The sequence below is a fragment of the Nannospalax galili genome, unplaced genomic scaffold, assembly GCF_000622305.1.
Source record: "Nannospalax galili isolate Female #2095 unplaced genomic scaffold, S.galili_v1.0 scaffold918, whole genome shotgun sequence".
In the NCBI taxonomy this organism is placed as follows: domain Eukaryota; kingdom Metazoa; phylum Chordata; class Mammalia; order Rodentia; family Spalacidae; genus Nannospalax; species Nannospalax galili.
The window spans coordinates 3795512-3808988 of record NW_008343216.1 but is presented as its reverse complement, the minus strand read 5'-3'; the positions used below and the strand labels follow the sequence as shown (position 1 = coordinate 3808988).

The window sequence follows — 13477 nt, the reverse complement described above, 5'->3', positions numbered from 1 at the left end:
CCTTTAAAAAAGATCTCCATTTCATTATTAAAATACACAGTTTCATACAGAAAAATTCTTTTTCAATGCAATTGACATTGGATGTTTGCACATGCATTTCTAATCTCTAAATATCTGATTATTACTAGTCACAGTTGGTTACTTTCTCTTTTTTTGAGAAAGGGTATCATGTAATTCAAGATTCCCGATTCTCCGGTCTCTGCTTCCCAAGTACTGGTATTATAGTCATACGGCACAATACCTGGCCTAATTTCTGAAAAGGTTTCTCCAAATTAGGAAGATGAGAGCAATATAAGTGGGTTTTTAAAATCCTGAGAAATACAAAAGGTTTATTCCTCTTAATTTTCTTATATTCCTCTATTATAGAAAAGCTTAGACCATTAATGCCATGGTAATCAATACAGTTTAAATAGCCTTTTCTCTTTGAATTTAGGGCTCTTTTTCAGGTCAAAGCCATCATACAGGGCATAATTTTGTATATTTTGTAATATAGCAGTCTTTGCTTTGACCGTTATAACAAAACTACCATAAAGTGGGTGATTTAACCAACAAGTATTTCTCACAGTTCTGAAGTCTGAGAATTAGATCGCAAGGGAAGTTGGGTTCTGGAGATGGCGGCTCTCTTCTTGGTTCAGAGATGAGTTCTTGTTGTGTTGTCACTCAGGACATTTTAAGTCATCATAAATTCTAAATAGTAAGCAACCCTGACTTCCTTCAAAGGCGGTGCTAACTCCTCTGCCAAAAATATCTTTTTTTAAATCTTTGTTATCGCGTTTTCCTCCTGCCCCTTTTCATGTCTCTTTATTTGAATCTTTGTCAAAGACTTCTATTATGAAAAGTGTTAAATTCCTTTAAGACAAATAATAGGAACTATATCACAGCATAAAAAGACTTGATGATATTGTCTTGGATTTAAAAGTGTACACATACTAATCATTGAAATATTATCTGTATAATAGATTTGTATGCTGTAATAGAGACAACTGTGTAAAAGGATAACAAGGATATGAACCAAAGATTATTTATCAATGTGCCATGCACAAAATAATACAGAATCCCAGGGTCTATTAAAAGTGATAAGCAGGTAGCAAAAACTGATTTCTTTTCTTGGTTTTACTCTGGCAGGAATGGATTCCACCCCGTTAATAATTCCCATCTTACTGTCACACTGAAGGAGATGCTTTGTGAACCTCAATGAGGCTGCCAAGTTTAGGACAGATAGAAGACCCACAGTGTCAGAAATGAAAAAGTAAGACTTCACAGAACGTGTTGTCACTGACAAGCTGAGAGCCACTTTCCTTTTCCACCTTTTCTTCCTAAATAGCAAATGCTTCCCCCAGATACCCCAGCAGACAACTCCAATCCCTCTTTACCACACTTAACAGTCTGCAGTTGCCCTGGGGCTTGTCTATTTACAACCTTGTCCCTGTGCAGCAGAAGCAGAACCCTTAGGGAAGTTCTGGATTGATCATCAGCAGGATGTTTCACAAATTATTCCTCAGCCCCTACCCCGTTTCCAGCTGCTTCCATCAGTACTTAATGATTTCTGCATCACCTGTCACCCTAGTTACCTCCCCTCCTCCCAATTTGAAAAAAACAAAATAAAGCATAAACCTAGTTCTGTATCTTTTTCAAATAGCCCCATGTACACTTCTTTTAGATGGCTCAGAACTGATTGGTCCATTTATAGGCTGGACATCATCCTTTCCAGGAACTCTGACACGAGTGTAAAACTTAACATTCATAGTCTCCCCTGCTTGCTCAAGCTTCTTGACGTCTGAAGCTTAATTACCTCCCCAATTCCACCTACATGACAAAACCACATTATGGTAAAAAGAGCTCACTGACGTTAAGATCGGCTCCCCAAATTGTGTGATAAACTGGATTAAAAATGCTCTGTGTAGTTATTTCAAACCTGCCTCCAGGTCTACGTCTCACTACAATAAAAAGGCAGAAAGCGTCTCTGGTACTGATTTGGGGGAAGGGGGTCACAAAACTAAGATATATATGAAAACTTCACTTCTTTCCATTTGGTAATATCTTGGGTCCATATTAGAATTATGAAACAGGTGGAAAGCGTCCATTCTGAATTTTCTTCCTGGTTCCTCTGCTCTTGCTAGATGACCGCTGGCTTCGGCTGGCGTCTGAACAGAGGGAACACGCTTCTGACGCTCTGAGTCCTCTGACCTCTAAATAGGGGAGAAGATGCACTAAGCACAGAAACCAAAGCGGGACATGGGCGAGACTCCAAGAACCGATTGCGTCAGGAAGACTGAAAGGCAGAAAGGCCGCTGGCTGCGAGTCGCTGAGTTTCCCACACCAGCACCGCCTAGGACGGCCTTTATCTTCACTGAAGCGACAGGAGACGAGGTCCACCGCCGACGGCTAGTCCCGGAGGCCTCCAGAGAGAGCATCCTACCTACCTCCGCTCCGGACCCGGCCTCGGCCCGCCCACCTACCGGTGTGCGCCTGCGCCTCGCGTCTCAAGGCCAGCACCGCCCCGCCCTCCCCGAGCACCCGAAGAAGTCACTTTAGAGGGCGTCTTGCGTCTCCTCACCTCTGCGTGGCGTGGGGACGCTGGCGTCCAGGAGGGGGAGGAACTTCCTGTCCCGCGCGGGCAGAACTTCCGGCAGAGCCGGAAGAACATTTCCCTCGCGGTTCCCAGAGAGCCCTTTTGCAGAACCAAGAGAGGAGAAGCGGGTTGGCCCTGGCGGCTCTCGAGTGTCTGCCCGGAGACCTGTTCTTGGCGCCATGGTGAGACCTCGAGTGAGGACCAGAGTGACAGCCGTCAGGGAGGGCGGGGAGGTCGGTAGATGAAGGGAGCCGCTCCACGCCCCTGCTCTCTAAGGACTCGGCTGGAGCGTTGAGTTGAACGCTGGGCAGCACCGTCACCTGCTCCGACTGCACGAGGGAGCCAAGGAGGTCCCACTGGGCCGCGGGCGGAGGACGAGGGAGGTGGCAGCCTGCCTGCTGGTGGCCCATCCGCCGCTTCTGGCCTTTGGTGCCAGGTGGCTCACAGTTGACCTTGCCCGGCTCATCACCTTGTCCCTGCCACCTTTTTCCGCCTCCAGACTGTGTCGAGGAATGTAGGGACCTAGAAACAAACGCCCTTCGAACTCTACGTGTCCCCTTCTTGGAGACAGGCAACGCCAGTCAGTTAAGACAAAGACGTTTAAAACTCAACCACTTCAAAACTCGTAATGATGCCAATTTTTGTTTTTTTAAAGTCCATGTTTAGTAAGAACAGATTTCATTCGAAAGGAAAATTATAAAGGTACCGAGGAAGGAGCAGTTGCAGTAGGGACACTCATAATATTTGCAAGTGTCTTCAAGTTTAGGCAAGAGGTTTCATAGAGGGGTAGGTAAAAATAGAATCTGATAAGAGAAAGTGGGATGAAAAGGGGCTTGATGGGCACAGGATTTTTTACTTTGAGACCAGCCATCCTGAGGAGGAACTGTCGAGTTCCTGCGCTGTCTTAGACTGCAGGTGGGACAAAGTTCAGGGACTTGGAGAAAGAGAATCTTAATCAAATTTAGTTAATAAGCAGTTGGTGCTGATTGATCAGTGGGGCCAAGCAGTTCAGTAATTAACTTATGAAACAAGTAAAGGAATTTTGGAAGTTCTACAACTGGCTTTATTGTAGGAAAATGGGAGGAAGGTTTTCGAAGTTGTATTGGGAAAGGTGATTGTAGTAGCCATTTTTTCTGTAACATAAAATGATGAAAATTTCTGTTTCCAAGACCACAGGGTTTTTGTAAAGTTGAACACTGTCAGTTAACCGTATGAAAGATTTCAAACCCTCATCTACGGTGGCTTCTACTTTTCCTTTTAGCTTCAGTTGGCCATGAGTTTTTTTCAGCTTCAAGTACTGCCTGTTTCAACGGTTGTGTTGGATGACAGACTTGAGGACTTAAAAACTTATCTGAGTATAAAACAAAAACCTTCAGAATCATCTAGTTCCTGGTGCACTCAGATGATCTATGTTTCTTTGCTCAATGTATTTATATGTTTTAAACTTCAGTGAATAATATGATTTGTATTCCTTAAGACAGTTCTGTTTTGTTTTCCTTTTGTCTAGTGAAATTAGAGAGGGAACATTGAAATGGAATCAAAACCTAGTCAGACTTCCCACCCCTTCAAATTTTTCAGAAGGAAGAATCTGGAGTTGAAAAACAGGCAGTGATACACCTGAGTTAACAGACTGGACTCAAACTCAGGTCTCAGTTTCTTTAATTTAAAGTCAGGTTTTGACTTCTTGATCTAAAAAGTTGAAGACCGAGTTTAGTTCTTAAATACCTTATAGTCACAGAGAAGCTGAGTTAGAATTTCTTCCCTATATTCTGCAATCCATAGGCCCTTTGGCAGCCCCCAGAGAGGTAGTTAATGTTTTTGGCCTATCTTACAGTGATTCTCTCATTGTCAAGGGCCAGGTAGTTATCTGTGACATGTGACATTGATCATATTTCTGAGTTACTTGACTGAACTTTTTCTTTCAAAGCTATGAAATTGATGTGTGTATGCAAGTGTAGTCAGTGCTTGGAATCCTTTAAAAAGTTCAGGATTAACTGAAGTGATTATGGCTAATTTAGGATTCAGCTTTGTTTCTTTTAAATTTCTTGGGCCAAACTATATAATGAGAAGAGCACCTGTTCATGAACTCAGAAGACCCAGATTTTGCCCTTTACTAGTTCCATGAAATTAGTCAGATCACTTGACTTTGCGAAGAGTTCTAAATTCCTCACTCACTAAAGAAGTAGAATGTGGATATTACATCTTCTAGTTCTTACATTTATGATTCAGTGACTTTACTCAGACCTTTATGCCTGTCTGATTAAAATTTGGCCTGATTTCCTTGCCATTTTATTTTAGTTCTTTAAAAAAAAAAACAAAAAACCATTCCCTTTCATAATTTTATTCATCATATGGGTAATATTAGAATCTTTGTCTTCATATTTGACCAGGTGTTTTACTACTGCCTTAAGTACTACTCCAGGATGGGCATTTTAATTTTATTTTTGTTTAGTTGATTATAAATTTATTCTGCTCTCTCATTCTCTGATACCCTATATAACCCAAAACTTCATAATTGCCTATATATTTAGTAAGGTTTTCGTATTGTGAGCAGATAACAGTATACTTGTGATGAATACTAAAAATACTGAGCTATTGTGCTTTCAAGTCATGAAAATATTCTATGGAAAATTTGCTACGTGAATACTAATTCTGTTGTAGTTCCTGTTTTGATGGAAATCCTTCATTCATGCTGGTTTGTGGGAGAAGAGTAGGTAGATTAGAGCTAGCTCTTTGAATTGTAGGTATCCCATGTCTTGTTTAATCTGTGCAGCAGTCTATATTGCTGCTATGAACTATGGAAAGGGGAAAGTTGACCATCTCTACCATAATCAGAGTTAGTAAGGAGGGATGAGCTGGGAAGAAATAATGTGGTAAATGTTATAAGAGAAGTACACATAGTATGCTCAGAGAGTACAGAACAAATGAATTGTTTCTAACTTTGGGGGTCATGGAATAGGTGCCGTTACTGAGTTTTGAAAGAGGACTAAGATACCGAGTTTATAGAGGAATTACCTATAATTCTTGGTGAAAATGCTTACCTGAGTTCCACTATTGCTTGAGGGGTCAAGTTTCAGAATCTTAATTTGTGTTTTGTTTTTTATTTGGTGGCTTTTGGTTTTGTATTTTTTTTTTTTTTGAGACAAGGTCTCCCTGTAGCCCCAACTGACTTGGGACTCCCTGTATAGACCAGGCTAGCCTAGATTTCAGACAGATCCCCTTGTCTCTGCCCCCTGACTGCTGGGATTAAAGATGTGTGCCACCGTGCTGGCTGTTTGCTTTTTGAAACAGGTTCTTAGGCTGTAAGTCAGGCTGTCCTTGAATTCTCTGCCATTATGCTTCAGCCTCTCAAGTGCTGGGAGTATGAGCTATTTGCTATTAAGCCCAGCCCAGAATCTTATTTTTAATGACTTCTATAGTTTAAGAATGAAACTAGTAATCTTCTTAGAGGAAAATATAAAGATAAGAAACTTAGGTTAGAAGTTGAATACAAATTAGATACCCAATTTGAAAGATGGATTCTAAGCAAATTTTAGCGTTTAACATGTATCAGAGATTTCCTCTGACCCTTCTTCATTGCTTTTTTCTTAAAGAGTTGATGTTATACTAGAGATGCTGCTTCTTTGGTTGGCTCAAGGTCAATTCTTTTTTTTTTAAAATAGACTTGCTGTTGTAGCCCAGGATGTCCTCAAAGTTACCACCCTCTTGTGTCAGCCTCCATAATGCTGGGTTTACGGGTGTGGGTATCAGTAATCTGTCTCTGACTGGTTTTAAAATATATTTTTTATTGAATTTTTGTATATTTCATACACAACTTCTTAGTCTTCTTTATACCCCCTTCCCCATTGGTACCGTCCCATAGTAGGGTCCTCCCCACCACTGGATTTCATGTATTCTGTCATTTATGTTAAGATCTACTGAGTCAAGTTAGTTTCCCCTGATGTCCCTCAGTGCAAGTTTATCCACTGAGATCTAGTCAGCTTGTCTAGAGTCATTCCCTTAAAGAAGATCAGCTCTTCCTCAACTAGCAGTCTGCCAATAGTTCTTCAGTTAAGATTGAGGCCTGCTGACCATTTCTACAGTTCTGTGCTGGGTTTTTGTCTGGTTGAGTTTGCATGGGTCTTGTGTATGCTGACACTATTGCTATAAGATCAGTGAGACTTTCTTACTGTCAGCGTGCTAAAGTATTGCAGATAATCACATGGCAAGAGATAGTTTTGGTTGTGTGCATGTGTCCATCCTCTTGGCTTTCTTTTTCAAACCTTGAATCTTGCTGTAGGAACTCCACCATGATGACCTTGCCTAATTTTAATCATATCCCAAAAGCAATGCTTTCAAACATCTTAGTTAAGTTTATATAGTGTGAGATTAATCTCTGACATGAGCTTGGGAGGTGACAAACCGTGGCACCATCTCTTCTGGAGTTATAGGGAAAAGAATTCTTTAAATCCTAGTGAAATGAGTATTTTATTGGTTTTGATTGAAATGAATATACCCTTTGTTTCAATTGGCAAGCATTGAAAAATTCAACTCTTATTTCAAATCCAGTTTTTCAGCACTGAACAATTGTTAGGCCACTCACTTTTTCAACATTGATAAGCCAGGGATATAACTGTTTATAAACAGATAACCCTGCCTTTTTGGTGCTTATGTTTTTTTAGGAGGGGCTGATAATGATTTCATGATGAAGTAGACAATATGCCAGCCACGGTGAACGTAGCAAAGATAAAGGAGAATAAGGGATAGAAAATGATTGTGATGTCTGTTTGGGGTGCATTGTTTAGGAAGTGACTCAACAAGAAGGTAAAATAACAAATTTGAATTCATATATCCCATGTAGATGGCAGAGGACAGCTTGTGGGAGTTTGTTGGTTCTCTCCCTCTACCATTGTGAGGAGATGAAGATCAGATCATCAGGATTAATAGCAAATGACTTTACTTGCTGAGCCCAGGATTTATTTTTAATGTACTTATTGTAGGTTTAGACAAATACGTAATTACACATGTCCATCCTTATAATGTCAGAGAATTTTCACTCTCCCAAAAATCTGTGCTCTACCTGTGCATCCCTCCTCTTTTCCAGCCTCTGACAACCATGGATCTTTTTCATTGTCTTCATAGGTTTGATTTTTCAGGATGCTTTATGATTGGGATCATGAAGTATGACAGCCCTGTCAGATTGACCTCTTCTACTTTTAAATATATGTTTGAGGTGCCTAACCGTCTTCATGGCTTGATACCTTTCTGTCTCCTCTTTTTCCCCCTTTGCTTCCCTCCTTCCCCTTTCCTTTTCCTAGGACAGACCTAGGATCTGTGCTTACTAGTCAAGTGCTGTGTACTAAGCTATAGCCCCTCCTCATTTCTTTACAGATGCTAGTTTAGATATTTATCTACCTAGAGAGGATCTTGATTATTTTCAAGTACTGTGGGTAATTGATAAGGCTGTTATGGACATCTGTATGTAGACTTTTGTGTGTGGACATTCATTTTCAACTACTTTGGTGGTGAATTATGGTAAGAACAAGTTCAGTTTTATAAGAAACTGCCAAATTGTCTTCCAAATGAATGTGACATTTTGCCTTTTCACCAGCAAGGAATGAGAGTTTCTGCTGCTGCTCTTTTTACCAGCATTTTTGATGTGTCTGTTCTGGATCTTTGCTGTCCTAATAGGCAGCTAGTAGTAGTATTTCATTGTTTTACTTTGTATTTTCTTAAAGACTTTGGGTGCGGAATATCCTTTTATATAATTATTTGCTACCTGTATAACTCTGTGTGTGTGCGTGTGTGTGTCTGTGTGTCTGTGTGACTGTGTGACTGTGTGTGTGTGTGATGAGTGCAGTGTCTGTGTGTGATGAGTGCAGTGCTAGTGAAGGCCAGAGACATCGGGTCCTATTGGAGCTGGAGTTACAGATACAGGCAATGAGGAGTCACCTGATGGGGGTGCTGAGACCTGAGTTAGGGTCCTTTGCAAGAGCAGTACATGCTCTTAACTGCTGAGCCATCTCTTCAGGTTTTCTTCCCATGATTTTGATTGGGATTAAATTGTATATGTAGATCAAGTTGAGAAGGACCCATATTTTGACAGCGCTGAGTCTTCCTGTCGATGGACTGGCTCCCCATTAATTTTGTTGTCTTAGTTGGTCATCAGAGTCTTGTAGTTTTCTTCAGATTCTATCAGATTTTGCTCATATTTTCTCTTTTTGCTTGTTTTTAAGAGTCTCACACTATAGCAGCTGTCTTGGAACTTGTTATGTAGACCAGGCTGGCCTCTAACTTGTGATCCTTCTGCTTCTGCTTCTCAAGTGTTGAATTGTCAGTGTGTACCACTGTGCCTAATTCTCTCTTCTTAGATTTATATCTAAGTATTTTGCTTTATTTTGGATGCTGGTGTAAAAATGTTGTTTTGTGTGGTGCTGGAGAATAAACCCAGGACTTTGCAGTATAGGCAAGTACTCTATCATGTGCCATATCTCCAACCAAAATGATAGTTTTTAATGGCAAGTTCCTATTCTATACTGGTATATGGGAAGTCATTGACTTTTGTATATTAGCTTGTATCCTGAAACCTTGCTGTAATCACTTCTAAGTCTTGTGTGCTATGTATTTTTAATACTCTATTTCATTACAGTTCTTAGAAAATAAATCTCAGTCAAAACATCCCAATTTCACATCGATAGCACAGACTTAAGTGAAACAAATCATAATTCTGTTGTTAAAGTAGAAGGAATATCTTTTGCATTTGGGGCATAAAGTGTAAGATTTAGAAAAAACTGAAACAGTTCCAATTTTTACAAAGGAAATTAATCTTAATTGAGGTAGGAAGACCTGCCCACTGTGGGTGACACTGTTCCCTAAAAAGGTACTGCATGAGGAGTAGAGAATAATTTATTTTTTATTTTATGAGTGCTTTGGCGGCATGTACATAGGTGCACATATGGGTTCCTGGTGCCCGTGGAGGCCAGAAGAGGACGTTTGGATCCCCTGGAGCTGGAGTTAAAGATGGGTGTTAGCTGCCATGTGGGTGAAGGGAACCAAACCCTGGACCTCTGGAAGAGCAGTAAGAGCTCTTCATCTTTTGACCCTCTCTCCAGCTCAACCCTTTTCCTCTTGAGTTGCTTTTGTCAGTTTATCACAGCAACAAGAACAAAACCAAGACACTCTTGGGTAAAAGCACTCCAGGTTTTTACCTGGATAAAATAGAATTTTCTTTTCATCAGTAACTATGATAACTGCCTGCATTTATTTAGCAGTTGGTATTTAGTAGATATTTCTAAACATTTACCTGTGGAAATCTTTATGAAGTAGTTGTAAATCTTTATGAATTCTGTTTGTGTTTTTCAGTTTCTATTTTACAGATATAGAAATGGAGGCACAGCAAAATTATAGTAACTTGCCCAAAAATCACATAGTTGTGATGATAGAATTTGAATTTTAACCTAGTCTTTTTGACTACTGTGCTATTTGGCCATTCTGATGATTGTTTAACTTTGGTAGCTTTCAACTTACGAAAGAATTGAATTTCAAAAAGTTTAATCGAGTGTTAGAAATTCAAAAACATTTTCCCATGGAGATAATAGTATAATTACAAAGAATTATGTTTTTGTCAGTTCTGGTAGTTCAAGCTTATAATCCCAGTTACTTAAGAGACTGATAAGTAGTTCACAGGTTCAAGCCAGCCTTGGCTATAGAATTTAATCTCACGTGGGCAGTGTAGTGAGACCCTGTCTCCAAATACAATGTAGAAAAAGGGCTGGGGATGTAGCTCAGTGCTAGAGTACTTGTCTATCATGTACAGGACCTTAAATTCAGTTCCCAGTAACCATCAAAAGAAATGTTTGTAACTATTATATAATTATACTTAGAGAAAATCTTTCTAAGCAAAAGTTGATACTTACTACAACAAATTGTATTAGGAAGTTAGTCATTACTATTAGGTATAACATAATTGACATTTCTACATCAAGTACCGAACTTGTACTACTGCTGAAGTAAATCAAAATGTCGATTCTTACCTCTTTTAACTTACCTGCGTCCTTCATACCATCTGGACATAAAGAAATTTGGATTGTGATTAGTATGAATGGGTACTGGAAAGTGGTTCAGTGGAAATGGCCTGTGAAGAAGAACTTCTGGATGTTCTGTGTTATGCATGTATGATTGTAGACTCAACAGTTAACTCCATGAATTCTTGTCACTAGAAGGTTATGACTGTTTGTTTTTACTTTATTTTTGAGGCCAGTGTTTGACTACTGAGCTATAGCCCTATATTTACTTTTTAAAAAGTGTACTTTACATTTTTATCTTTGTGATAAATAGGACTCTTAAAATAATCTATTACCTGAATTATCTGTTTGTCCTTCACACAGTGTTTAACTGGTTCTTGTTGTCTTTATTTGGTGAATTAAGTTACCTGCTTAAGTATTTTTATCATTTCAGAACACTTCAAGTGATTATAAGTGATTATAGAATGGTTCACATTCTTACGGCTTGTTAGGGATATGTATATAAGCATATGTATTCTATCACTAGAGCCATTTGTTTCTGTTCAGGTTTGTCCAAAAGAGAAACCATTATTTATTTTTTTCTCCCTCAAAATTGTTGCTTTTTGTTTTTTGCTACAGTGTCTTGAAATTAGCCTTGGCTAGAGTGGTCTCTGCTGACCCCAACTCATGATTGTTCTGCTACATCTCCCAGATCCTTTCTGGAATTAATAGGTGTGGACCATTGTGCCCAGCTAAGTTTTGCTTTTCAGTGGTTAAATTCATTACAGAATTTTATGTCCCCGCTTTTAGTCAGAGGCAGTCAGATCTCTGAGTTTGAGGCCAGCCTGGTATCCATAACTGGCTCATTTTTTAAATTACATTTATTTGTGTGATGGTGGGGGTGGGTGGGCAGACACTTGGACATGTCTGTGGAGGTTAGAGGACAGCTTGTGGAGGTCAGTTCTTTTTACCATGTGGGTCCTGATGATTGAACTCAGGTCATCAGGCTTGGCAGCAATTGCCTTTACTTGTTGAGCTATGTCAGTGGCCCCTGGAGATCATGTTTTTTTTAAAGCACTAATTGAGGTGAGAATGTTGGATGTTGGACTAGTTCTACCACTTAATATTAATTTACATGTCTTGATTTCTTTTAGTTTCTTTAAAATTTTTGCTCATTTAATCCTTATAAGGAAGGGATTATTATTTCTTTATACTAGCAATAAATTTCATATCATACACTTCAATGGTTATATAGAAATGCTGGGTGTGGTAGCACATGCCTTTAATCCCAGTAGAGGTAAGTGGATTTCTGTGAATTTTAGGCAACCTGGTCTGCATAGCAAGTTCCATGCCAGCCAGAAATACATAATGAAGCCTTTTCAAAAAAAATAATGTGTGTGTGTGTGTGTGTGTGTGTGTGTGTGTGTGTTAAATTTTCAAATGCCAATTGTGTATTTAGTTAAAAATATTATCACCATAGGCAGTGAGATCTCTTTGGGATTTGAGACACCATTTGCCAGTTCTTACGATTTCATAAAAAAAGAAATGCATCCCAGAAACAGAAATACAGAGATTTTCCAATTGTTGTGTAGCTAGTTAGTGACAGAACTACTCCTATCCTAGTGTGTTTAAGTTATTTAATGTACTAAAGTATTCACAATGAATACATTTACTAATAGTTAACTTTAGGGATATATGTTTAAATTTTCTTGGCTTTTGTATGTGACTTTAAATTTATAGTTAAGCTGAACTTTCAAATTTGGATTTGCTTAATGAACTATTATTAGTGCTCTTAGCAAGTCTGTAAGTTTTAGTTTGTTTAAAAGGAATTATTTGTGACACAAATAGCTTTTGCATTAAATTGAGAGGATTATCTCACAAAAACAGACACACCTTGTCCTGAGATGTGTGAAAAGCATGTCTTTTGCTTCAAAGGAATGTTTTTATACTTCTTACATGATAGCACACTCCTGAATATAATTTAAAATGGGACAAATTTAAGCTTTGTCTTTTCATCAAAAAGTAAATATTTTCTTCAGCTATAATAAAAAAACTACCATGATACATCATTGGAAGTGCAGGTCAGGTGGGAAAAATGGAGAGTACAGTTTTGGTGGGGAGCACTGAGCATGACAGTGGATAGGTGGAGGTTGAAAGCCTTGGAAGGTTTTATAGAGATAGTAAATATTAAAGGCTGATTTGGAATTGGTTTGAACAAGATGATTTATAAATTTCAAATATGTCTTTTATCTATTGATTTTAACAAAGAGTGTCTGAATATAGACCTGTCGGGTTATTTTCAGCAATGTTAGAAAACACTCTTACTGTTAAGAAAAGTAGCAGAATTTAGGATGCCTTCCTCCATTGAACCTTCTTTTGTTACTTCAGTACTGTGATGAAACATTTGTGCCTCTCTTGGCTAGAGATGAAGTGACTTATTAACATCTTTTAAAATACTATGTTCTTTGTCAGTGTTTTAATGACTATAGTATTACTTTATATGAGATATTGCATAATTTATTCAACCCACTGTAACTGGAAATTATTTTTTAAAACAAAGATCTATTAATCTCAACACCAATATGTTAAAATGGTTTGTGAATTGTATTAGAATGTCCTCTAATTCTTTTCAAAAAGTATCTTTATCTTTGCTCTATTTCCTTTCTTTCCCATTTGCTTTCTCAACTGACATTGAAGAAAATGTCTTGTTATTTCTTAATAAAATTTTCAGATGACTTTACATTATTTTTACCAAAGTCTGCATTCTTCTATATTGTAGATTTAATTCATAGGAAAGTTACCTTGCATTTAGGCAAGAATTACCTTGAGAATTTATGCTTTTCACCCTATACTGTTTCTTATTATTTTTGAGTTAGAAAATAGTAAGATTTATGCTTATACTTTTTATTTTAAAGAAATTAAA

General features: G+C 38.5%; 1 protein-coding gene across 4 annotated transcripts in view; it reads left to right on the top strand.

Annotated features, from left to right (window-relative positions):
* Positions 1-2617: 2617 nt before the first annotated feature.
* Tmem161b (transmembrane protein 161B) overlaps positions 2618-13477 on the top strand; it is a 60889-nt gene continuing 50029 nt past the window's right edge. For 3 of the 4 annotated variants that reach the window (XM_029566623.1, XM_008839423.3, XM_029566624.1), the window contains exon 1: positions 2618-2754. Coding sequence is in view for 2 of the 4 variants with exons in the window: in XM_008839423.3 (XP_008837645.1) it covers positions 2752-2754 (3 nt within the window). In the remaining 2 variants the exon portion in view is untranslated. Of the gene's footprint in view, positions 2767-13477 lie in introns of all 4 variants that reach the window. The other variant, XM_029566622.1, reaches the window with a different exon arrangement.